This window comes from Kogia breviceps, chromosome 14, assembly GCF_026419965.1.
Source record: "Kogia breviceps isolate mKogBre1 chromosome 14, mKogBre1 haplotype 1, whole genome shotgun sequence".
NCBI classification, from domain to species: Eukaryota; Metazoa; Chordata; class Mammalia; order Artiodactyla; family Physeteridae; genus Kogia; species Kogia breviceps.
The window spans coordinates 52,023,004-52,049,412 of record NC_081323.1 but is presented as its reverse complement, the minus strand read 5'-3'; the positions used below and the strand labels follow the sequence as shown (position 1 = coordinate 52,049,412).

General features: G+C 42.5%; 1 protein-coding gene across 3 annotated transcripts in view; it reads left to right on the top strand.

Moving 5' to 3' along the window:
- Positions 1–19,882, top strand: part of PSMF1 (proteasome inhibitor subunit 1) — a 46,583-nt gene extending 26,701 nt beyond the window's left edge. Inside the window, exons 5-8 of one of the 3 annotated variants that reach the window (XR_010836597.1) lie at positions 12,182–13,568; positions 17,568–17,621; positions 18,761–18,919; positions 19,459–19,882. Coding sequence is in view for 1 of the 3 variants with exons in the window: in XM_059037188.2 (XP_058893171.1) it covers positions 17,568–17,621; positions 18,761–18,919; positions 19,459–19,510 (265 nt within the window). In the remaining 2 variants the exon portion in view is untranslated. Of the gene's footprint in view, positions 1–12,181; positions 13,569–17,567; positions 17,622–18,717; positions 18,920–19,458 lie in introns of all 3 variants that reach the window. The other 2 variants (XR_010836598.1, XM_059037188.2) reach the window with 2 other exon arrangements.
- The last annotated feature ends 6,527 nt before the right edge of the window (positions 19,883–26,409 follow it).

Sequence of the window (26,409 nt, the reverse complement as noted above, 5' to 3'; positions counted from 1 at the left end):
AAGGAAAAAATAAAAGTTTATATTCACAGATGACATAATGGTCTATATGGAAAATCTCAAGGAATCTACCCCCCAAAATAATAGCAATGTTGCAGGATCCCAGTTCAACATTCAGAAGTCAATTATATTTCACTATATTAGCAGTAAACATGTGGAAACAGACATTTAAGATACAATACCATTTACAATCACTGAAAAAAATACTTAGGTATAAATCTAACAAAACATGTTTAAGACTTTTATGCTGAAAACTAATCAAAGAAGACCTAAATAAATGGAGAGACATAACATGTTCAAGGATGGAAGACTCAACATAGTAATGATGTCAGATACTCCACAAATTGACTTACTAGTTTAATTGAATTCCTATCAAAATCCCAACAAAAATTTCTGTAGATAGAGCAAGATTATTCCGAAGTTATCTGGGAACGCAAAGGAATTTGGAGTAGCTAAAACAATTTTGAAAATGAATAAAGAGGGAGAAATCACTCTACCCAATGTTCAGGCTTATTATATAGCTACATTAGATGGATGGACTCATAGATCAATAGAACAGAATAGAGAACCCAGAAATAGGCCCACAGACGTATAGCCAGTTGACTTTTGACTAGGGTGCACAAGCAAATCAGTGGAGCGATTGGATACTCACAAGCAAAAATAAGAGCCTTGACCTAAACCTCACACCTTATATACAGTTTAACTCAAATTGGATCATAGATTTAAGTGTAAAACTTAATATTACAACACTTTTAGAAGAACTCAAAGGAGAAAATCTTAAGGATCCAGGGGTTGGTGAAGAGTTCTTAGATATGACTCTAAAAGCACAATCTATAACAGAAAAAAAAAATTGATAAATTGGACTTCATTGAAATTAAAAACTTTTGTTCTGTGAAAGACCCTGTTAGGATAAAAACATAACCTACAGATTGGGAAAGAATGTTTGCAAACCACATATCTGGTAAAGGAATTGTATCTAGAAAGATAATCTTAAAACTCAACAGGTTAAAAAAACGAACAATCCAATTAGAAAATGAGCAAAGGATATGAAGAGATGTTACACTGAAAAGGATATACAGATGGCAAATAAGCACAGGAAAATGTGTTCAGCGTTACTGGCCATTGGGGAAATGCAAATTAAACCACAGTGAGATACTTCACACCTATTAGAAAAGCTGAAATGAAAGTAGTGATACCAAATGCTGGAGAGGCTACAGAGAACTGGGATCTCTCATGCATTGCTGGTGGAACATAAAATGGTACAACTACTCTGGAAAATTGTTTGGCAGTTTTTTAAACTAAACATACACTTAATGGTAAGACCCAGGAATCACACTTCTAGGCATTTATCAGATATAAAAATTATGCCACACAAAAACCTATCCACAAATCTTCATAAGCAGCTTTATTTGTAATAGCCAAAAACTGAAAACAACCTGGATGTCCTTCAATTGGTGAATGATTAAACAAACATCCATTCCGTGGAATACTACTCAGCAATATAAAGGAATGAATTGTTGATACACACAACAGTTAGATGGATCTCAAGGTCATCAGGCTGAGTGAAAAAAGCCATTCCAAAAGGTCACGTACTGTATGATTCCATTTATATAATATTTTTTGCAATAACAAAATTATAGAGGTACTAAACAGACTAGTGTTACCAGAGGTTATGGATGGGACAGGGCTGTGGGTGTGTTAATACAAGGGGATAGCATGAGGGAGATCTTTGTGGTGGTGTAACTATTGGGGAAAACTGGGTGAGGGTACACAGGATTTCTCTGTACTATTTTTCCAACTTCCTGTGAATCTTTAATTATTTCAAGGTAAAAAGTATTTTAAAGTTTAGATGCTGAGGAGTCACGTAGGTTCTTAAGTCCACTGTATTTACTGAGCTCACTATGTGCAGGGCACTAGATCTCCCGCTGGGTGCTTCACAAAGGCCAGAGATGCGATTCATGCTCCTGCTCTTACCTCATCTCATGGGGGTGAACAGCCTACCTGGGAGCACATAGGAAGAGGAACCTGAACCACGCTTGGTGTTCAGGGAAGGCTTCCCTAAGAAGGGACTCACCTCCAAGCAGGAGGAGATGTTAGCCAGGCAAAGAGTAGGGTAGAATGGGTGCTCCATCCTGAAAGCCTGTCCTGTGCAGGGCCCTGGAAGAACAGGTGGTGTGGTTAGAGCCAGGCAGGGGTACAGTGGTGGTGCTGAGTCGGTTGCTGAGCCCAGGGCAGGCTTCCCCACTTAGTGGGGAGGGGAAGGGTACAGTACTTTCTACCCAGCGATGGTTTTGGGCCTTATTTCAGGGAACCTTTACTGTGCCAAGGCTCTAAGTCTTTGGGTCGAGAAAGGCCTTGGGACATATGTGGGCATTGTTCTAGGCCTAGAAGATGGGAAAATAGAGTCTGGGAATAGTGCCAGCCAAGCCCAGGCCTGCTGCAGGCACAGCCAGTCTTGCCCCATCCTACCCTTCATGTTCCTTTGGTTGGCTAAAACTCCTGGCCCACTCGCCCTGGCATTCACCCCATCTTTGACAATACTACCACTCAGTTATTTTTTGTCTAATTGCAAGATTATTGGCTTTTTTCAAGTGCATATCCCCTTTACTCTACTTTTTCACCTCTTTGTATCTCCATCACCTGGACCTATGCCTTGCACATTTTTGGTGAATTCTATGTTCAGCAACTGTTCCCCTCTGGGTTCAGCGATCCCTGGGCCTGGGCCCCTACTCTTGAGGCATGTGCTCTCCCTCTGATGTGGGAGACAGGTGAGTAAATAAGAGTGCCGTTGCAGAGGTTAGCACAGAGATCCTTCATAGGTAACCTAGGAAAGGCTTCTTGGGGGAGGTGCTGCCTGAGCTGTGTCTTCACGGGGAAGAGAACTATTCCTTAAGCTCCTTTTCTTTTTTCCTTTTCATGTGTCTGAATTATTTCCTAAGATTCCTTTCATGGGGAGGTTGTTCCAGGTTGTGAGACCAGCAGGCCAGAGGCATCAAGGTCTGAAAGCATGGGACTGTCCCTGAATCTTGTCTAGAGAAAGAATTCATGTCGGAATCCTAGGATATAACAGCTGTGAAGGAAAGGACCGTGATGCCAAGTACTTGAATCTCCCCCATGGGCAGTTGGAAACCATGGAAGGATGCTGATGAGAGAGGGTGTTAGTGTCTTTGGCTCAGGATCCTGGTGGATTGGAGGGAGTGAGGCAGAGGGCCAAGCCTCCTCACTCCTGTATACCACTCTTAACAGATGGGACTTGTTTCCTTCTTTCTGCTACCTCACCCACCTCCCATGTCAAGAAGAGAGCATTATATGGCAGTTAGCACAGGCTTTGGAGGTTGATCAGCTGGGTTCAAACCCTGACCTTGTAGCTTTGCCTGTCTCTCAGTGAGCAGTTAGCCTTGGTTTTTTCATCTGCACCTTGGGAATTATTATACCTGTCTCAGGTTTCTTCGCATGGAATATGATGATGTCACGTATTGAGCTCATTGCTCAAAATATAGTAGATGCTCAAGAAATACTCCATGGATCCTATTCAGGTATCAAGCAGAGATGAGAATAAGACTGAAGGTATAATGACAAGAGGGTTCCCTGAAAGAGAGAACCTTCTTTTATTTTTTAAAAATACATAGTCTGTTCCTCCTAGAAAAGGATTTGATGCTGTGGAACCACTTAGGTGTGAGAGTATCGACCCAGAGGGTGTGCTGGGCGACTACATTTAGGCCCAGGACCTTTATGGACATTGTTTCCTCTGTCATCACGTTGGCCACCACTTATCGAAGATAGGAGAAACTGCCATCTCTTGGCTGTCCACCATGTGTTGACCACCATACCAAGTGTTTTCATTTATGGCTGCTCATCTTCCAGGCGGTCCTACATGGAAATCAGCAGCATCCCTACTTTTACAGAGGGGTATACAGTGGATAAGGGAGGTAGCATAACTTCCCAGAACTATCTAACTGGGAGAGTTAAGACTGAGGTTTGCCCCTACATGGGACTCAGAAACTTATGCTTTCCCCATTGCACCCTTCAGTGTTAGTTCATGTAATCAATTTGTGTACAAGTTCAGTGTAGTGAGTACACACTGATTATGGAGAAAAATCCATCCCCTAACCCTCCTCAGTTAGATCTTTCTCAGGCAAGCTTGTCTCCCTGGACTGGGACACTGAACTAGAAGAGGAGGTGGAGTGTTTAGGAGGCTTTTTGTCAGCCACTAGCGAATTGATAGGTCTTGCCTCTGTAGTCCCCTTCACTCTCCACCCCCACCCATTGCCAGCCCCCTTCCTCTGTCAGCACAGATGCCTATAATGATGACTTCTTTGTGAGAGCCTCATCACTACCATGTTGCTGGGCAACCAGCCACTCACACTTTCACCTTTTTGTTTTTCCCACAAATGCCAGATTTAAGGGTGGGGCCTTAGGGCAGGAAAAAGGGAAAGGAGAGCAGAGGGCCCATCTGGCTGCTGCAGGTTGTTAATTACCCTATCACTGAACAGCCTTGCCTTATATTCTGAGTAGGAAACAATAGCCACTGCCCCTTCCCATAGGATACAGTTCTGTGTCTCACCCCTCACTTTCCACACCATATTGCCTATCCCACACCTGGAAACCTCCAGATGCTAACTGAAGTTGGGATGTCTTCCTTCACTAAGTGTGTGGTGATGTGTGTCCAGACCTTGTCAGAGGCTACTGGTGTGATGCTGGTATAGATGGAGAGGACATTCCATTGTGATAGAGAATTGAGAGTGAAAATTAGGTCTGTTCTACTCCTGAGATCTCTAGGGAAGAAATACTGAAAACAAGCCATCTCTAAGGGAAGTTTTATTCATCTAAGCCTAACTTTTTGTTGTTGTCATTACAATTCTAACCCATTTCCCTTTGCTCCATCTGTCCTCAGTCAGGAGACTCTATGCCCCAAATCTTGTTCTTTGTTTTGAAAAATCAAAATTTCCTATGCTTAACCAGCTTTGCTAAAATTAATCCTTAGATATAAAGCTCTTATTTATGTCATTCAGAATTCATTTTTAATCCCATTCAGTCTATATCTTTACATATTTTCTAAATGTTCCCAATATTTGTGTTCCACATTTTCTTTTTAAAATTTTGAATTCTGTTTACTAAGGTGGTAAACATATATTCTTTAGAATCTGATATTTTATTCTACTAATACATGCTGTAGTTTGCCTAACCTCCACAGGGAATTTCAAGAATGTCCAATTTTTCATTTTAAATAGTACACTGTGAATATCTGTATATAAATTTTTTCTTTTATTTCCTGGAGTTATATTTTCTATGCTGGCAGATCTCAAGCTTTTTTGTCTCAGGAACTCTCTTGCATTCCCCCAAATTATTTAGGACCCCAAAAGAGCTCTTGTTTGTTTGAGTTGCATCTATCAATACACACCATATTATAAATTATAGCTGAAATTTTTAATTAAAAAATTTAAATTTAAATATACATTTATTCATTCATTTAAAAATAATAATAAACCTGTTGTGTGTTAACCTAAATAACAAGTTTTATGAAAATAACTTTTCCAATTCAAAAACTTAATGAGAAGAGTGACATTGTTTTCATTGTTGCAGATCTCTTTAATACTGGCATAGAAGACAGCTAGATTCTCATTTCTGCTTCTGCATTTAGCTTGTAGGTGATAATGTTTTTGTTTAAGCCTTAACATAGGTTGTTGGAAAAGAGAGTAGTAGTAATTGTGGATATTCTTTGCATTACACCAAAACTTGATAAGTGATAGTTTCTTTAAGGTGTTAAGGTAAAACAATAAAATAGCCAGTTATTACCAACGAAACAGCGAAGAATTGCAGTTTGGGACATGCAGCTGTGGTTCACCACATGCAAGTCTGGTAAAGCAAAGGAGAAGTTCTTTTATAGAGAATAAGGGGAACTTGGGAGGGGCTGTTATAAACCTAAAGTCCATTGGAGAAAACTGAGAGTTTGCAGTATAATGGCTTTTCATTGGCTGAGTTGTTGCCAGACAAGGAGAAAATCAATCTCTCTCTTCCTGGCAATGGTAAAGTAGTATTACTTCCTGCGGGAGATGTAAGGTACTCTTTTCCTGCTGGGGTCTGTGATGATGTAAAGTGATTTGTGCATGAAGGCTCTGCTCTCCCTTCTGGCTTCTTGATTCCATTTTAGTTAGTTTCCCTTTATTAATTTTCACAAAGGGTTAGTTGCTATGTAGAATCTGAATCTATATCAGTGAACTTTTTGTACATTATTACATTAAAATCCACTGCTCTATCATGCCCTTTTAATGAATCTTTTACCAGTGCATGCTATTGGGAGATCATGAATTGGTTATTTGGAAACTGTTGGTCCACTGAGATGTGCAGATTCACTAAACGTTGACACATTTTATTACACAATATTTAAAAAAATCACATTCATCAATATTACCAATCTCATCAGCATCAATATGGGAGAGCCGTCAAGCTAGTGGTGAATACAAATTTCCAAATTGCTAATTTTCACTTGAAAGCTTGAATTTTATCATTGGTAACATATACTGTCAGTTATTTTCCTTGAAGCAACGGGTTCACGTGGTTTTCAAGAAAGTATCAACTGTGTGTAGCCCAGTCTTGAATAACCATGGTTTGTTTGTCTGTCAGTCATTGTTTTGTGTAAAAATGGTTTTCCATGAAAAAAACGGCTACTTCAGCTAGCAACTTAAACAACTGCACGAGTACTTCTCTTTGGGACAACTGTTGTATTTCTACATGCAACAGAAGTACTTATGCATATTTCCCATTTCATCACACAGAATATTAAAAAGAGGTGTACTCAGAGATCGAGAGTTTAGAACACTTGGGTAATTTTTAACGATTCTTTAAGGACATTCTGAAGCAAAACTGGATGGGGGTGGGAGTGGTTGGAGTGGCTGGTGAGGGAGGTTACAGTGACTGCTAGTTGAATGCTTCTGCTTTGATTCATGCTAAGGCATCAACTGTTTTACCCACCATTGCTTTTGCACCATCAGTGCAAATATCAACATGGTGAAAAAAGCAAATAGCTTCTAAGATGAAATAGTTTTGACCTCATGGACCCTCCCCTGAAATGAGAGTCTCAGGAACCCCCCCAGGGGTCCATGGACCACATTTTGAATCTTTTTTTTTTTTTTTTTTAATGTTTACAGGCCCATTTGAATTTACTCTTTTGTGAAGAATCTATTCAGATCACTCTGCTTATTTTTCTGTTGGGTTGTCTTGTCTATTTATGATTTGAGGTATTGTTTATATAGTCTGTATTTAAGTACTTTGTCAGATACATGTATTACAAATATCTTCCCTCTTGTAGTTTGTCTTTTCACTCTGTTAATGGTGTTTTTTAAATTAAAACATTCTTAATATTTTATGTAGTTTGGCTTATCAGTACTTTCCCTTTATATGTGATGCTTTTTTGATCTGTTTGAGAAATTTTTGCCCCACCCCAAGGTCATGTAGGATTTCTCATATTTTCTAGAAGCTTTGTTGTTTCACTTTTTTTTTTTTGTGGTACGCGGGCCTCTCACTGTTGTGGCCTCTCTCTTTGCGGAGCACAGGCTCAGGACGTGCAGGCTTAGCAGCCATGGCTCAAGGGCCCAGCTGCTCCGTGGCACGTGGGATCCTTCCAGACTGGGGCACGAACCCTTGTCCCCCGCATCAGCAGGCGGACTCTCAACCACTGCACCACCAGGGAAGCCCTGTTGTTTCACTTTTTATATGTAGATAATCCATTTGAAATTAATTTTTATGTGTGTTGTGAGATAGATTCATATTTTAGCTTTGATCTGGCACCATATTTTGAAAAGAATTATCCTCTACCTATGCCACCTCAATAATTTTCATTTTTCATTACTTGTGAAACAATAATAGTTGCCCTCATTCTTTTCCTTGGAATGGAAGAAATCTTTATCCCTTTGATCTTTTTCCCATGGATGGCAAAGCTAGTTCAGTAGTATTTATATGGCTACTTTTTATTGAATGCCAATTATTGCAGATAACATACTAGTCATTTCATCCACATGCTTTTATTTAATACTCTCAACTCCATGAGATCAGTAAGGGCTATCCTCCTTTTACAGTTTACATGAAAGTGAGGTTCATGTGTAAATAACTTGACCACAACTATTAAGGAGCAGAAGTTGTGTTATAATAATAGAATATTGGGTACTACTTATTAAACTCTTTATTGTGTACCAGGTGCTAAGCTCTTGTAAACATTCTCATTTAATCCTTATAACAACCCTGAGAAATAGATACTATTGTCTGTATTTTACAGGGGAGAAAACTAAGGCTTAGAGATTTCATGATTTGCCCTAGGTCAGACAGCTGTTAAATGAAGTCAGAATTTGAACTTGGGTCTAACTCTGAAACCTTTGCTTTAATCCTCTACACAATTTCTTAGCCCCAAGTGGGTCTAAGTGTCAATTATGTGTCAGATACTGTGCGAGGCACTGGGAATACATGATGAGGTATGGACCTAACCTTCAAGGAGTTCACAGTCGATTAGGGCTGATTGCCCCTTTTATTCCAGACCGTAACTCTTTTTAAAATCGTGAAAGAAGTATGTCTGAGGTCTTCGGCTCAGAGAAGGTTGATTATTCTGAAGGACTGAGTTGAGATAGGATATAGAAGGAAGGGCTTCACTGATATAATGCATGATGAACTAAATTTTAAAGGACTAATAAAAAATCAGTAGTATTGGGAGTAATTGGCATTTGTGGCCAGGGGAACAGTGGGTACAAATGGGGCTATGAAATCATCTTATCATCGTGTGTGTGTGTGTGTGTGTGTATAGACAGGGGAGGGATCAGGGGGTTATATATTGTGCTGCCATGTGAAGGGAGAATAGGTAAACATGGGGGCCACATCACAAGGGGCCTTATGTACTAAGGAGCTGGGTTGGATCCTGGGGTAATGGAAGCCATCAAAATGTTTTGGTTAGAAAGTGATCCATTTGGAACCCCTTTAACCATTGACTTTTTTTTTTTTTTTTAAGGACTCCTACTTAGATTCTGGCAACTAACATAGGTAATATTTATTGAGCCTTTACTGTGTGCTGAGCTATTACGTTAAGTATAAAATATAATCTCTTTTAACCTTCATTAACAAGAGAATGAGAGATAGGTGCTAGTGTTATCCCCATTTTATAGAAAAGAAGACTGAGACACAGAGAGGTTAATCAACTTGCCCAAAGAAACACAACTCATAAACATTGGCGTGGGATTCAAAGGGGTATTTTCTCCTTTTGGCACCTATATCAGCAGTTGCTTCAAAAGAAACTGTCTTGGTTTGGATTATTCCAAGAACAAAGAGAAAGCTAGTATGGTTGGAGCATGGTGCGGAAGAGTGATGGGAGATGACACTGTAGGAGTAAGCAAAGGACAGTTTGTGTAGACCCTTGGGGTCATTGTCAGGAGTGGTGGGAAGCCACTAGGTGTATTTAGCAAGAGAGGGACTTGATATTATTTACCTTTTTTTTTTTTTTTTTAAATTCCTCTGGCTCCTTTGTAGAGAATGGATCAGAGAAGGACAAGAGTAGAAACAGAAAGACTAGGTAAGGGGCTGACACAGGCACCCAGGCAAGAAATAATGATGGTAGGTGGTAGGTGGTGGCAGATATGCAGATGATCTGGGATATATTTGGAAGTATACTATACAGGACTTGCTTATGGGTTGGCCTGATGATGGGAGGAAAAAGCAAGGATGATGCAAGCGGTTTTTTTTATTTTTAGCCTAAGTCATTTCTAATTTGGGGCTACCATAGGTAATGCTTCAGGGAACATACTTTTCGTGCAACTTAGAACACATCTGAATATTTCCTTAGCATGCATTCCTGACAGTAGAATTAATATATTAAGGACTAAGCCTCTTAAAGATTTTGATACGTATTGCCCAGTTGCCTCCCTAAACAGTAGTACTGATTCGCATTCCCCCTATATTTTGGTGTCATTTCCTCATCCTTTTCACTGCTGGAGTTAGTCTCCTTTTCCTTTTAAATTATTTAGAAAGGCATCATCCCCAAAACATTTGTAAGCTAATTGAACCCAAATTCAGTTTCTTGTTACCCCATTCCTCTCTGGCTATTGGCTGGAGGCCTCTCTCTCTCTCACCTCCTTAAACCTCTTGCATTTCTTCTCACGTGGCTGCCTCCATATTTAAAGCCGACAGCAGTGTGTCAGGTTCTTCTCATGTTTCAAATCTTCCCTTTCACCTTTACTTCTGCCACCAGCTAGAGAAAGTTCTCTGCTTATAAAGGTTCATATGATTAGATTAGCCCACCCAGATAATCCCCCCCTTTTTGAGGTCAACTGTGCCATAAAACAAATGCAGGAGTGATTTCTCATCATACTCACAGATTCTGGGGATTAAGGAGTGTGGAATCTTGAGAGGAGGACATTTCTACCAAAGGCAAAATACATTTCCCCTCCCCCAGGGTTCTGAGGAGTCTTTTGCCTTACTGTATCAGCTCAGCCTAAAATCTTATCTACATCTCATCAGCTTAAAGGACCTAAATCTAACCTTCTAAATCATCTAAATCAGGTACAGTTGAAGCTCCTGAGTACAACTGCTTTCTGTCTCTTGACCAGAGAAATACGTTGTCTGTTTCCATCATACAGTGGTCGGATGGGCAAAGAATAATAGTTATCAATTTCTAACCTGGAAAAAAATATGAGCATGAAAGTTATAAATTACAGCATTATTTATAGTTACACACACCACAAACAATACACCAATACCTATAGTAGAAGATTAAGTAAATTTTAAAAATTTGCTCACTTGAGTGACTATTATTTGGCCATTAAAAATGTTAATAGCAAAGACAAACATGAGAAATATAGGACACAAGTGGAGGAAAACAGTGAGATCTAAAATTATATTTATTATAATATAATTGTCTAAAAATATGCTTATGAAAAGACTAGGAAAGAATAGCAGAAATAGTCATTGTGTTAGAGTCAGATGATGGGTGACATTTTTCTTATAATTTTTTAGTATATGCATATGTTTTCTTTCTCTTTCTTTTGAAAATCTTTGTTCACTTAGCCTAAATGCAGTATTTTCCAACCATTCTCAGTCCCCAGTTCACCTTTGAACTCATAGGATATCCTATCCTATGAGTTCATTTAGGGGTGGGGAAAAGGAAAGGTGTAGTGCCCTGCTTGCTCAGAGCACATAACGGGTGCTCTCCTTGTTTATGTGCACACACTGTTGTCTATTGCTATCAGCATTTCCATTTTCCCAGTCCTAAGTTTCCACACTTGGCAGGACAAAGCAAATAAACCCAGACCACAAAAATTCCCCAGCTGAACTTGTACCCTCGCTGGGAAGCAGCCTAGCCGTTGATGGTCCCCAGACCAGCAATGCCAGATCATGTGGGAGCTTTCAGAAAATGAAGTATCTCAGGTCCCATCCCTGATCTTCTGAATTAAAACCTGCATTTTACCAAGATACTCCCACTGATTCATGTGCACATTACAATTTGAACAGAACTAGCCTAGGTGGCTCAAACAATGCCATGAAAACCGACTCAGGGATCAGGGTCTGGAAATCTTCAGGTAATTGCTGCTGGATGCACTGTGAAAGCACAGCCGGCACTCCTAAAGAACTCTGATGTGCAGATGGAGAGCTTTGCGTTTACGCCTGGTGATCACCAGTGAGTGCAGACCAGCAGCTGTGCTGAAAGCAGCCATATTGATGTTCTGTACTGGTTAAGAGCCTAGGTTTGGAAGACTCTGGTTCTGGAATAAGCACACTCCTTCCTGACTTTCCCATTGACTGCAGCTATATAGAATGCATGGAGCAATTATTTGAGGATGCTGAAAAGTAGTAGCAGATAGATTGGGAAAGAAGACCAGAGGTTGAAATAACACCATACTGGCCTCCAGTATGAACTCAAGGATGCCCAAAACAAGGAATTAGATATTGGCATGGAAAGAGAGCACTCCAGGACAGCCCTCCATTCTGGCTAAAGGAGTAGGAATGGGGTGTAGTGCTCAAGAGAGAATGGGGAAAATCTCCCATGTTTCTTCTTCCTTTTCTCCATTGTTTTACACCCCAGCATGTGACAGTCCACAAACTTAAAACTGAAGAAGAAGACCCTTCCTTTCCAATACGACTTGTGTGTCAAGAGTATGGAGTGAACCACTTGCTTTTTTTTCTTTCTTTCTTCTCCCTCCATTTGATACAGGCATGTGGACACAGGCACTGTCAGGGGGAGTACATGGCAGAGCAAGGTAAGCAATGTCCCAGCTTTCTGGCCAGAGGACCAAAAGAGGAGCCCCAGGGAACTGGAAGGTACCAAGGAGATAGATCACAGAAACGGAAGAGTTCAGAAAGCAACTCCATAAAGTTGTGGACTCCAGGCCTTACCTGCAAACTGTACATAAGTGGATCTGATTGTAAATAGCACACCAAAGACTTTGAGAACAGAACTACAGGGTAGCCCACTGCCAGGTCTCAGACTGACCACTGGTTAGCACATACATGGTACACAACTGGATAGCACTGCAAAGGCTTTCCAAACAGACCTGACATTGAAACCTGAACTTGGATCCCAAACCCATCTGGGTTAATTGCCTGCTAAGACAAAAATACCAGGATTCTCCCCAAACCTCATAACAAAATGTTCAAAATTATTGGGCATACAAAGAATCAAGAAAATTTCAGCTCACAAAAAGACAATCAACAGATGCCAATATTCCAACGTGATGTAAATGTTGGAATAATGTGACAGAGATATAAAGCAGCTATTATTAAAATGCTTAGAGAAGTGAGGGCAGTCTAGAAACAAATGGAATGATAGAAAATCTCAGCAAAGAAACAAGGTACAAAAAAGAACCCAATGGAAATTTTAGAACTGAAAAATAATAATTCAGTAATCAAAATAATTTCACTGGATGAATCAGTAGCAGAATAGAGTTAACAGAGGAGAGATTAAGTACTTGAGATAGATCAGTAGAAATTATCTGAAAAATAGAAAAAATATTTTAAAATAAAGTTTCAAAAACCTGTGGGACAATTATAAAAGAGCTGACACTGTGGTCATGAAAGTCTTAGGAGGAGAGGAGAAAGAGTATAGTACAGAAAAATTATTTGAAGAAAATAATGGCTGAAAACTTCTCAGATTTGGCAAAAGACATAAACCTACAGATTTAAAAAGCTCAGCAAATCCTAAGTAGGATAAACCCAAAGAAGGCCATGCTCAAATATAATCAAATTGCTAAAAGTGAAAGGCATGAAAGCAACTAGAGAAAAATACACATTGCTTATAGAGGAATAAGAATTTGAATGATTATGGATCTCTCATCAGAATACGTAGAAACCAGAAATAAGTAGACCACCATTCTTAAAGTATGGAGAAAAAAGGATTGTCAGACCCAGAATTCTATATCCAGCAAATACGTCATCTTTATTTCTGAAGGATTTTAAGATATTCTTAGTAAAAGGATACGAAGAGAATTCATAGTCAACAGATCTTCTCAAAAGGAATTGCTAATGAAAGTTCTTCAGACAGAGGGAAGGGATACCAGATAGACACTTGGAACATCAGGAATAAAGGAAGAGCAATAAGAATGGTAAATATCTAGATAAACATAATAGACTGTTCTCTTGAATTCTCTAAAACATGTTTTAAAATTGAAAGCAAAAATTAGAACAAATTCATTGTAAGTTATAATATATATGTCATATAATATGACAATATTGTATGTTATATAAGACAAGGAAGGTGAATGAAAGGACTTACTTATGCTGATAAGGTTTTTACCTTCTACTTGAAATGGTAATATACTATTTCTCAGTAGACTGAAAAGTTACATCTGTTTATTGTAATCCCTCAAGCAACCACTGAAAAAACTACAAAGAGATCTAGTCATAAACTCTGAAGTTGAATTAAAAAGAGAGAAAATAGAGGAAAAAAAGAGAACAATTGGAAAAGCAATAATAAAATGGCAGATCTAAATGTAAACATATCGCATTAAATGTAATTGGTCTCAACACACCAATTAAAAGGTCATGGCTTTTGAAGTTGGGTAAACCTAGTGTGAATTCATTCTTGGCCATTTAACTACCCATCTGGCCTTGTGTAAGAAAACTTGCTTCTCTGAGCCTCAGTTTCCTCATTTGTAAAATAGGAAAAAAAATTGTACTTCCTCAGAGGGCTATTGCAAATATAAAATAAGGTAATGTTTATAAGGAGCTCAGCACATCCATCTGTTTAAAAAGTAGAGGAAATGCATATTTGCCTCATATATGCAAAGTATCTTTGGAAGAACATACAAGAAACTGATGTCATTAGTTGTCTGTGGGTAGCCTGGAGGACAGGGCTAAGAGGGAGATTTTTTTACTTGTACAGGTCCATAGTATCTTATCTTACAACTCTGAAATCAAAAGAGCTCTGAAAACCAGGTGTTGTTGATTTTTTTGTTTTATTTTGTTTTGTTTTTTTCATAAGATTGGTGCCGCACCTTGTTTGGTAGCAAAACCTGAACTGAAGTGGCATGAAGCTCCTTATATGTTCATTTTGTGTGAATTCTCATTCATTTTGCAGAAATATTAGGGTATTGGTTATAGGGTACTACACAATAATATGTTAGGTATATTCATCTGACCTTTCTGAAACATGAAAAATTCTGAATTCCAAAACATCCAGCCTAAGATTATGGATCTATCTATCCTTTGAATTTTGAATTCAATCTGTGTATTGTTTTGAATTTTGAAACTGGTGAAGGCATTACCTATTCAGAAAATTAAATTTTAGAAACTAAATTTAGCATGGTGCCTGACACAAAGCAAGCTGTCAGTAAATATCGGCAGCTGCTATTATTCCATTCTTCCAGGCCTTTCCTGTCAACAGATCTGTTCATGTCCAATACTATGTTTCACCATGACAGCAGACTCTTTGAGTGTTACGACTTAGATTTTCCATTGTAAAAGACTGAGGTGCAAAGGTTTTGTGACAGACCCCTGCCAACCAGCCAGACAATCCCCCACCCAGAGTCCTGAGGTTTTTCCTGTTCACCAGACCACCTCAGCCATAAGAATGGCGTCAACAGGATTTGTGTGCCCAAGAGAGGCGTGTTGTTTTTATCTAAGAGGAGAGGAGAGCACATAAGGAGGAATTGTGTGTGGTCAGGATCACCCCCAAATCCCAAAGGGCCTTCAAAGGGCCCCAATCCCAAATGGCCCCTTTTGAAGCTGGGCCTTACTGTCCAGTGGGCCCAGCTAGGCAGTTGCGCCTACAGCATTTAGTGTACAGCACTCTCTTTCAGTTGATTACCAGATGAAGTTTTAGGGGCTTGATTCTAGAGACCATTTACAAAAATTAGCTTTTTTTTTTTTTAATCCCGAGAGCCTCATTCAGCATATCCAGTACTGAGACTATTTTATAATAGGATCTGGGCATGTATATAATGAGCTCACAGAAGTGTGCATGTGTTGCAGTTAGACTGTGTTGAGTGTGAGCCTAAAGGATATGCCGTGACAATTGCAAGAATGCAAATTGTTGGGGTGGGCCTGGCAGCTGCCTTTCTAGCCTCCATTATTCTCTATCACTTCTTTCCTCCCCACGCTCTGTGGCCTAGGAGAGAAAAACAGAGATGGCTCCATGTTTCAGGAGCCATCAGGGCTCTGTTTTCCAAGTCATTTTTATAGCCACTAGAAGCTCCTTCTGTTTGCTCCTCTGTAGGGGGCAGTTTGTGGAGGTAAGTGTAAAATGCTTGCTGCCCTCTGCACCACTTGGTCTGTCCAGTGAGTTAGGTTGTTGGGAGGCCACCAGAAAGTTTTAACTGCCAGCTCCATGAACCATGGCTTGGAAACAATAACCTAGGTCAGGAAAAATTGCTTCCCTTGGAAGTCATGTCCACCTAAATCATGGTGTCCTTTCCAGCTCATAAGGTAGAACTGACTGGAGGAGCACCTACTTTTGGATTATTTTCCAAGTTGCTTAATTAATGGCTTCTTACCTGTAAGCTTTGATTAGTTGCTATTTCCCAGGCTTTTCTGAGGTCTCCCATGCCCCAGAACTGCCAGGTTTGTGTTGCTCACCGGGGCTCCAAGCAGATTCCAAAGCACACTTTTTCAAATACCAAATCTTCTTTGTTTTACTATATCCATAGCCATATCCTATATGGAAAAAATAGGAAAGTATAAAGAAGAAACTTCTCCCAGCTGTAACTGTCACTGTTTATATTTTCAGTTATGCTTCTTTCTAGTTTTATTTATACACACACACACACACACACACACACACATACACACACACATACATACATTTTTCATAGTTGATTTCCTAGGCTATTTATAATTCCCTTTTCTCCCACAGTTAACACTGGAGCATAAACATTTTTCCACATCATTTTAAAACATTCTAAGAACATTGTTTCCTTGGCTGCATTACCGTGATCTGCCTAATTGGTCCCCATTTACAGCCAATCCTGTTCCCTTGGTTAAAGTCTTTATGATGATATTTTCATTTGAATTATGTATTATTATTTTTTAGAAGATGTTGTGGGTAGGAGTTTATTAATTAATTAATTTATTTTTGCTGTGTTGGGTCTTCGTTTCTGTGCGAGGGGTTTCTCCAGCTGTGGCAAGCGGGGGCCACTCTTCATCACGGTGTGCGGGCCTCTCACTATCGTGGCCTCTCTTGTTGCGGAGCACAGGCTCCAAACGCGCAGGCTCAGTAGTTGTGGCTCATGGGCCTAGTTGCTCCGCAGCATGTGGGATCCTCCCAGACCAGGGCTCGAACCCATGTCCCCTGCATTAGCAGGCAGATTCTCAACCACTGTGCCACGCCACCAGGGAAGCCCTATGTATTATTTTTTTAAGATGGATACCTAGGCATAAAATTATCAGATCACAGAATGTAAAGATACAGAAGGCTTTTGAGAAGCAGATACATTTTGCGTGTATGTATATATTAGTATAGACTTGGTCTCCACAAAGCACGCACTGATTTATGCTCCTGGCTCCTGCAGTCTCAGTGTGGGCAAAAATTGGTTCTTGGTTGGGGGGGTGAAAAAAAATCTTAGAAATTACAATGGTTTGTGGCTATCCAGTGCAGTATCTGTGATATTAATATTTCATGCAGGGGCCATAATGAGAAGAAGGTTGAGAAGCACAGTGCTAGTTGTATATGAGCACCCATCTCACTCCATCCTTTGACGCTTTTAAATCTGAGCTTTTGGTTTGGGGTTTTAGAATAGTATTTTTCTGATCTAAATGTTCTTGGTTCTTTGTACAAACTTTAGGAGCCTGAGAAAGGTATGAATAAAATAAAATTTATCTGGTTACCACTGTTCATATTTGTATCTTTCTACTTTATTGGGATCCTCCATGTTTCTAGTTTTATGTCCAGCTTTTTTCGCGTAATTGCCATTGTAATAATTTGAGTGTTAGTCTGTGCCAAGGACCACTTTGAAATGTCCCTTGTGTTCTGGTCTCATGCAGGGGCTTCCCCTGTCCTCCATGCCTGGGAGTACATTTGTGTCCCCAAAGGCATCAGGTTTGGACCTCTGGGAGCCCAGGTGCCAGGCTGCTCTGGGACTTCAGTAATTGTCCCTTGTTTGTTTCAGGTGTGATCCTCTGGTCCCATTTGCTGTTGGGGGAGAGGACCTAGACCCCTTTGGGTGAGTACTGCTGGGGAGGTGACAGCAACACGACTTGCTCTTATGGCCATTCAGCCCAAGCTCATCTTCTAATTTTAGAGCTTTTCATCAGTCTTCCTTTGTGGTGAAGGAAGCAGTTGTTGCTGAGTGGCTGAGAAAGCATTGCCGCTGTTCTGCTCTGCCATACCTGGAGCAGTGCAGGAGGGCTCTGAGTGTTGGGGAGTGGCTGAGCAAGCCCAGTGGGCAGCTCCTCTGTTGTTTTCTGGCCCTGCTTGTTTTGGTGGAAGACAGCGGCTATCCCTTGGATGGAAGGATACCATGGGGATCTATCAGGTGCAGACTGAAGAACACACAGTGGGCTACGGACCTGAGGGCAGTTCAGGGCTATTCAGAGGTCACCTCACTTGGTAAGGGGAGTCTCTGATCCCCATTAGACTCTGGTGTGGTTCTTGTCAAGTCCCCAACAAAGTTATTTCAGCCTCAGCTAGGCACTGTCTTCTCTGAATGCTTTTAGATTTTAACCTCTGCTGCAAAGTGTCCCCAGCTTGCGTGTCTCGCTTTTAGACCATGGGGAAATCATATAAGTTGGCAGTTAAGCTTGAACAGTGACTTCGAAGTTTGGGGAACGTCAGCTTATTCATCCTAGTTTGAGCCATGAGGTCGGATCCATGGAACTCCATGAGGGACAGATGCTGTCAGGAGCCAGACTTGGGCAACCAAATTATGGATTGCCCTGAGACCCTTTAAGGAAACAAAGCAAAAAAGCTAGCATCATGAATTGTCTCAATTCATTAGTCCTTAGACCTAAAGTAGTAACCTGCAGAGCCTTGTGATGGTTCTGCATTGACCTTGACAAGTTCTGGCCCATGTTCTGTATCAAATTGTCCCCCTTGGGTGCAGGAGATGGCAGGGATCTCAATTTTGTGGGTTCAGGGAGCCTGTAGAGCTGAAAGTACAGGCCAGGATTGCCAGAGAAGGTGCGCTCTTTGTGTGGTTGCTCTTGCCACTTCCTGCTGGTACTCAGGCAGCCATCCACGTGTGTCTGCTAGAACCATCCAGAGTTGATGTCCCAGTCATTTTTAGTCCATTCTCACCACCTTCACTCCTTCTCCAACAGCTGCTTGCCACATTTGCTTACCCATCGTTCCTTCTTGCCTCAGATGTCGGAGAGGTGGCATGATCGTGGATCCCCTGAGATCCGGCTTCCCGAGAGCACTTATTGACCCATCATCGGGCCTCCCAAACCGGCTTCCTCCAGGCGCTGTGCCCCCGGGAGCACGCTTTGACCCCTTTGGACCCATTGGGACCAGCCCATCTGGGTAGGTATTCAGTCAGGTATGCTGAGAAGTAGGACCTGATGGCAGCTCAGCTCAGCATTGCAGGAATGAAGGCGTCTGATGCCAGGTGCAGAGTCACCACTAACTCTGTCCCCTGCTGCCAAGAGAGTGGAGCCTCCTCCAGGCACCTGCCTGATGCCTCCCTGGAGCCTTCCAGGAGCTTCCCATTCCTCAGTGCATCCATCCCTTCCCCAGCTCCAGTCAGGGAGGACTCAGAGGAGTGGTTGCTAGTCACACTTAATGGACTTTTTGTATGTGTCAGGAACTCATTGGATCCTTATGTCAACACTTGTGGGTAGATATTACTGTCCACATTTCATAGATGCAGAAATCAAGACCCTGAAAGATGAAGTAACTTATCCAAGGTGGGAGAATAAGAATTCAGACCCAACTCTAGAGTGCATGCTCTTGAACTGCACAAACCACCACATCATTCTGGAGGCAGGCTCCCTCCATTCAGGACCCTGTGTGCCCCCTGGCTCTCCATCGCCCCAACTCACCAGCCCCTCTTTCCATTCCAGACCTGACCCAGACCATCTCCTCCCGCCGGGCTACGATGACATGTACCTGTGAAAGCCTCAAGAATGTAACATCCCAGCCTTCCCTCTACTCTCCTGGAGCTGCCACTGCTGGCCCCATCAGCAACCATTTTCTTGTGGGTTGGGGGCAAGGGACTCTGCCCATGTGTTTGCAGGCCAGCTGGGATTGCCTCCCCACCCCCTACCAGGGCCAAGGTACCTGCTGCAGCTGTCCACCTGGCTGCATATAGGTCCCAAAGAGAAATCAGTGTCTCTCAGCACCAGCTCCTCCCCACTTCCCAGGGGAGACTCCGGCAACATATACCCTCGCCCGATGCAGTCCCAGTTGCAGCACTGTAAGAACAGAACACATTTTGGATGTTATTATTAAGAACCAAATGTCAATACAAAAATCATGTTGCCAGTCTTCCACTCTTCTTTGCTGCTCAGTTCCTTCTATTTATGAGACTTGAGAGTTTGAATCTGAGGGGCTAAATGACTCTTTTTTCCTACCCAGGGCCTGTTCTTGCTTCTCAGGCACCTTCCTTTCATAAATTGCTCTTGCTCCTGACGCCCCTAAGATGTGTCCCAGTCTGGCTTCATGGATGAAAATGAGTGACTGGAAACCCCGTAGGCCACAAGGATGACTTTCACAGGGACAGGCACATTGTGGAAAGACTAAATCATTCTGAAAAGGGCAAAATCTTCCAGTTCTGCTTGTCTGAGCCAGTCCTCTGGGTCCCTCTGTGCCTGGGCAATGGCAGCCTATGAACAGAGGAATAAACAGAACAGACCTGAAGGCTAATCTCTTTTTTGCCACTAACTTACTGAGTGACCCTAAGCAGGTCCCGTCACTTCCCAGGGCCATCGTGTCTACCAACGAAATCTGAGGTGTGCCTTTCTTGCTCTAAAACATTCTGATGTCTGATTCTATGTCTGATGACCCCTGGGAACTGGGGCAAAAGGGAAAGAATAAAGGTTCAAGGCTTTGTGTGGTACTTACCTACAGAGTCTGCAACTGTGTGCCTCTCACCCCTCTTGCGGCCCAGACACAAGCATAGCAGCGTGGTGCTGAACTCAGGACAAGCAGGGAGCCTGGTCTCTGAAAGCCAGTGGCAGGGGGCGGGTTGGGGGGAGTGTGTGATAGGGGTGAATGAAGGAGCTAGTGATGCAAGAAACAACCTAGGAAGGCATTTCACCCCCAGGGAGCCCCAACCTCTGGAAACCTGTGCCCTCTGTCCAGGCCCACTTGACCTTTGGTGTTCTCCAGATCCTTTTCGGCCTGAGGCCTGACAGATGTGGTCAGTGATGAACCCCTGTGCTGGAGTGGAAAGAGCACTCTAGAGCACCAGACTCGGAGGCAAGAGATCAAGGCACTAGTCACTTTCACTCCCTAACTAGCATTTCAGCCATAGGCGGGTCCTTAAACTTCTCAGCTCCTTGGATTCCTTCGCCTAAATTAGGATGTATTATTTATCTGTGGGCAGAGGGCTACCATAGCCTTCCTGAGGCATCTGCTAATATGCTGTAGCCTGAATTGCCTGTCTGCTGTGCCTGAGAGTGGGTTAGGAGTAAACTACATAGGCATATGTGCCCAGGGTCAATCCAAGATGGAGGCTGGGACTAGGTGGGGAGGCTAGCATGAGCTATTTTCTGGGCATTTCTGGCAGACCCCATTTCAAGCACTGATTTAGTAAAAGACCACCTTGAAGCTTTTAGAACAGCTCTGCTCTGGAGAAAGACCCATAGGTCAGGCAGAGCTACAAATGCAGTCATTAATAGTCTTCTTCCTCAAGAGCCAGCTAATGGGTGGAACGTTTTTGTTTTGAAACTGGATCATACCTTCAACCAGAAGGACTTGGGGCAATTTGCTCATAAAAGCATCTTTTATTATAAAACGAAGCATTTAAAGGAACATCAGACAGGTGGGAGAAGTAGATAACTTTTAGGACCCTGATTCAAGGAAAGGACAAGTTTGAAACAAATTCGCCACTTAGATTTTCTGATATCAAAAGTGGAAAGGATAGCCATAAATATAATTCTGTTTTCTGAAAATAGAAACTTCAGTGATCCACCTGCAGAATCAGCAGGTTTTTTGAGTGGGTCTCCTTGCATCAGGGACAGTGAGGAACACAGACTATGTCTTAGTTATGTGGGGGAAGGTGAATGGGGCCTTCAGGAACTTCCAAGTCAGGCTGTTGGTATGTGTGTATATCTGTGCCACTTCCTTCCTTGCAGCCAAGCAGCCAAAGGGAATGGTTCAGGTATATGTTTTGTGGAACCCAAAAGGTTGGAGCCTTAGCAATAAATGTCAGCACTTAATAACCTGTTCCTCTTTTTTTAAAATACAGCTTTATTGAGATATAATTCACATACCCATAAAGTTGACGTTTTTTTAAAGTGTGCAATTCAGTGTTTTTAGTATATTCACAGTGTTGTGCACCCATCACCATATCTGATTCCTGAATGTTTTCATCACCCCAGAAAGAAAACCCATACCCATTAACAGTCACTCCCCATTCCCTCCTCCCAGCCCCAGGTAACCACTATAATATTCTGTCTCTGAAGATGTGCCTATTTTGGACAGTTCTTACACGTGGAAATCACACAATATGTGGCCTTTCATGTCTGGCTTAATGTTCTCAGGGTTCATCCATGTTGTAGCATGTATCAGTAATTCATTCCTTTTAATGGCTAAATAATATTCCACACTTTCTTTATCCATTTATCAGCTGATGGACAGTTAGGTGTTTCCCACTTTTTGGCTATTATGAATTAGGCTTCTGTGAACATTTACGTACAAGTTTTTGTGTGGTCATATGTTTTCGGTTCTCTTGGGTATATCACTTAGGAGTGGAGTTGCTGGATCATATGGTAACTCTCATTTTTTTGAGGAACTGCCAGACTGTTTCCCAAAGTGACTGCACCATTTTACATTCCCGCCAGCAGAGTGTGAGGGTTCTGATTTCTCCACAGAAACTACTTTAGCTTTTTTAAACAAACAGAATTTTGACCTAGGTCAAGCAAAACAGAGACCAGAGACAGTCACCCCTGGGGAGCAGACTATGGCTTTGGTAATAGCCACCTTGGGATGACCACAGCTGGTGAGCTACAGACGAGTTTGGGTTTGACTTTTGGGGAAGTTTCAGGGCTGGATGTGATATAGGAAAGGTCCTGTCTGTAGGGAAGTTGCCATGACCTTTCCGGGTCTAGCGCGATTCATGGCATCACTTTTGCTTGGTTTGAAATTTCTTTGTTGATCCAGTGGCTTACAAGTAAAATAAAAGTGTGGTTCTAAATCTTTGTCTTTCAGTGAAGTGCCATAGACCATGTGTACCATCTCTGGCAGCCCCTACATTCCCACCTTCTCTTCCTTGCCTTGTCTCTATCCTAATTCTTAGAGCTGGCTGTGTTTTTCATTGCATTGCATTTATCTACTTAGTCATGAGCTTCTGTCAGCCTCCATGGTGAAATCATTGGTCTCAAGACCCTGACTCTAAGAATGCATTATGTTCAAAACAGAGATTTAATATTCCTGTGCTGGATGGTCAGTACCTGTTGACATGTAGTTAGAAAGTGGGTAGCAAGCCCCATAACAACCTCATTCTTTGAAATACAGCTTCCTTCATGGCCTCCCTTTCTACTCTCATTAATGACATTCTATTACTGATCCATGCCTCTTCACAGAAGAAAAATTAGAATCTGTGGAGCAGTGAATATCTGTCACCTTATAATCTTGTCTACTTTGGGCAGTTCCAATGAGACAGGTCCCACCACCAAGGAGAGGAACTATCCCTCATGCATATCCTCAGCTTTGTCTTTTATAAAACTTAACATGCTTATGGACCACTATTGACTTTTTGCACCAAAAGAGAGATTCAAAGGCAAGCATCCAAGCCCCCAGCTCTTGCTTGTCCTTGGGATGCCACAAGGCACACACTAAGTCACTCCAGCTGTGCTGAACCTGACCCAGCGGATGTGTCACAAGTAGAAGTGGCAGGCAGTGAGTGTGGTGGCCAGAGAGGAGTGGCAAGACCCAGGTGACTAAAGATAGACTCTAGAGTGCAGAGAGCAGCAATGACATGAGGTTGGAACACCTCACTAGTGGCAGGGCCTGTCTCTGCTTAGGCTGATAGTACAGTCTAATAGAGGAGATTGGATGACCATGAGGAAAGGCCGTGTTCCATATTAGCCACATAAGGTGAGTGTTGTGAGTATGACAGGGGTTCTGAGAGAGAAAACAGTGGGAGGGCTGCAGGAAACTACTTTAGCTTTTTTAAACAAGATTTGGATGCAGACATCAAGATCACATCATCATTGCCTTGATCCGGGGATCAGGAAACTCCAGAGCCTCACAGCAACTGCCTAGATCTGTGCCTGAAAGTAAATCCCCTCATACTGCCACCTTGACCACCCCCACTCTCAGCTCAGTTCCAAGTGCAAGGCTCAACTGCATGCATCTGATAGTTGGAACCGACATCACCTCTCAAACCATAGCTGCAAGGGAGCCTGGGAAAATGTTCTTGTTTCCTGTTCCTCCCTGTCCCTTCAGGAAGGCACATTTGGAACAGAGGTCTGATGAACCAATCTCTCATGTCTGTCTGCAGCATGAGATAAGCACCACAGCCATGCTTCTCCAGCTTGCCCAGGCCTACCAGTCTCCTAAGATGCTTGCTTGAAGGACACAGTACATCCTGGGCCCCAACCCAGACCTGGATCCAAATCACTAGGCAAGGGCCTTTAAGTCCATTTTTTACAAGTTCCTCAGGTGATTCATGTGACGAGACCAGTTTGAGAATTCCTGAGAAGGGAAGGCTACATCCTTGCTACTCAAACCAGCAGCACCAAGAGCATCATCTACAAACTTGCTAGAAATGTGGAATCTCAGGCCCCACCCAGGCTTATTAAATGCAAATCTGCATTTTAACAAGTTGCCCAGATGATTCGTTTGCACTTTAAAGTTTGAAATTCTCTAGTGTACAAACCTTGTATCTTTTTCCTTTACCTGGATATCAGGTGAAAATAAGTCAGTCTTCTCGGTTCATGGCATACTATGACTAACGCATGCAAGAACCTCTGCATTTCTTTTCCATTTTACCCCCTGTAACCTCTCCATTCTTTTCTCCCAATCACTCAAATGTGTTTCATATATGTTTTAAAATATGCATGTACCCTTGTAAAATAGCATACATTATATCTTTAAATCATAACAACCATAATGAAATACTATCCCCATTTTCTAGGCCAGAAAAAGAGGGTTTGGAAAGGTCTAGTAGTTTGCTCAAAGCCAAGCAGGGCTCTCAGAATCAATCAGGAGTGGGTGCGACTTCCAGCCCTCCCTTTGCTGGTATGTGGCTTTATCTGCAAAATGAGCATCACCTCTACCTTCAGGCTTGTTGCAGGGTCCAACCAAATAATGTGTCTTATAAACAGATAGCAGGAGCTCAGTGGCTACCAGCTATCATTACTGAAGCCACATGGGTAGATAAGACTGAGGGTCATTGACAAGAGGAAGGGAACCGTAGGCTGCTATCCAACAAAGAAAACAAGCTTGTGTCTGGTGCCCCCAGTGTGCTAGGCTTTTCCTTGTCTCATGTAATACACCTGGCTACTCCCAAAGTAAACACTGTTAGCAGCATTATTTGAAGTGGCGCTGGGTTTGCTCTTTTAGGGGTGGCAGGACCATGATGGGACCTGAGTCAGCTGGTTCTAAAGCCAGTGCTCTTTTTAGAAAAACTGCTGTACCGAGACCTCACATCTTATCCAGATGAGGAGTATGGGCAAAACCCACTCCTGAAGCTGGAAAACAAGTCAGGTCTTGTATGAGAAAGGAACAATGCTGCATAATTCCCAAGATGGTCTAAGACTCCTAAGTCAGTCCTGTTTGCAAAGTGTATCTCATGTTTCTGAGCACTTCCGCCTATAGCCACAGCACCCAAGCACCCAGGTTAGGAGCATCTGAAAACACCCAGCCCAACCCCTATCCCACAGAGGAAGAAACAGGCCCACAAAGCCTCTCTGTAAGGGTGACCTCCTGAGAGGCTTCACTGGGCCCCAGAAATGGCCCTGGACTCTGTGCTCTGACCGCAAGTGATGTGCACCCCAGCCTTCTGAGTTTGGTAGGATGGGAGCTACTCTCCCCATTGAACAGATGAAAAAGCAGGTCCAGAGCAGTTGAGTGACCTTCCCTATGCCACAAAGCCCACAGACACCCCAGCCCAAGGCGCTCCTACTAAACGCTACCCAGACCAGTCATGTTGGTCTCTGAGGGACAAAAATATGAGAATCCCCTTCCCTCCCTCTTCCTTTTCTCCCCTCAGCAAGGCTGTAAGAGGAAGGGGCCATACAGGTTCAGCACCCTGGTCAGCGCCCACCTATGCGCAGCTGCAAGAGGTGGCCTTTGGGCCAGGGTGAGCTTGTGTCTGCTGCTCCCCAATCCAGGATGGCCCTCCCCTGGGGACAGGCAGGCATCCCTAAGAGAAGAAGACCTGAACCTAGGTATCCTGCCTCCAAGACAGAGCCCCGCCTTCCCTCTCTCCTTCAGGTTAGAGCCACAGGAGCACCGTTTCATCCTGGAGGCTTCCTGATTCCTAGGACATAAATTCACATAAGAAGCCTAGGAAGAAGAGAGGTGGCCTGAGCCATGGGGCCCCTGGGCAAGTTCCACCCCTCTTTTTGGTTTTCCCCAGTAGTAAAATGGGGATAAAGGTGGGCTTGACTGCCTCCAAGATCCTGCTCAGCTGTGAGATTCCATGATTTAAGTAGGCCATGGGCCTGCCCAAGTGCAGTGCTCCCCCAACTGTCCCCTCCTCCCCCCAACAGAGCTTCCCAACTCATGTCTAAACCACGAGCCTCGAAGTGGCAGCCCACAGCCCAGATCCACAAACATGCTCTGACTGGCCTGCATGCTATTAAATTTGAGTCTTGACTCTGCTGTTTACCAGCTGTGTGACC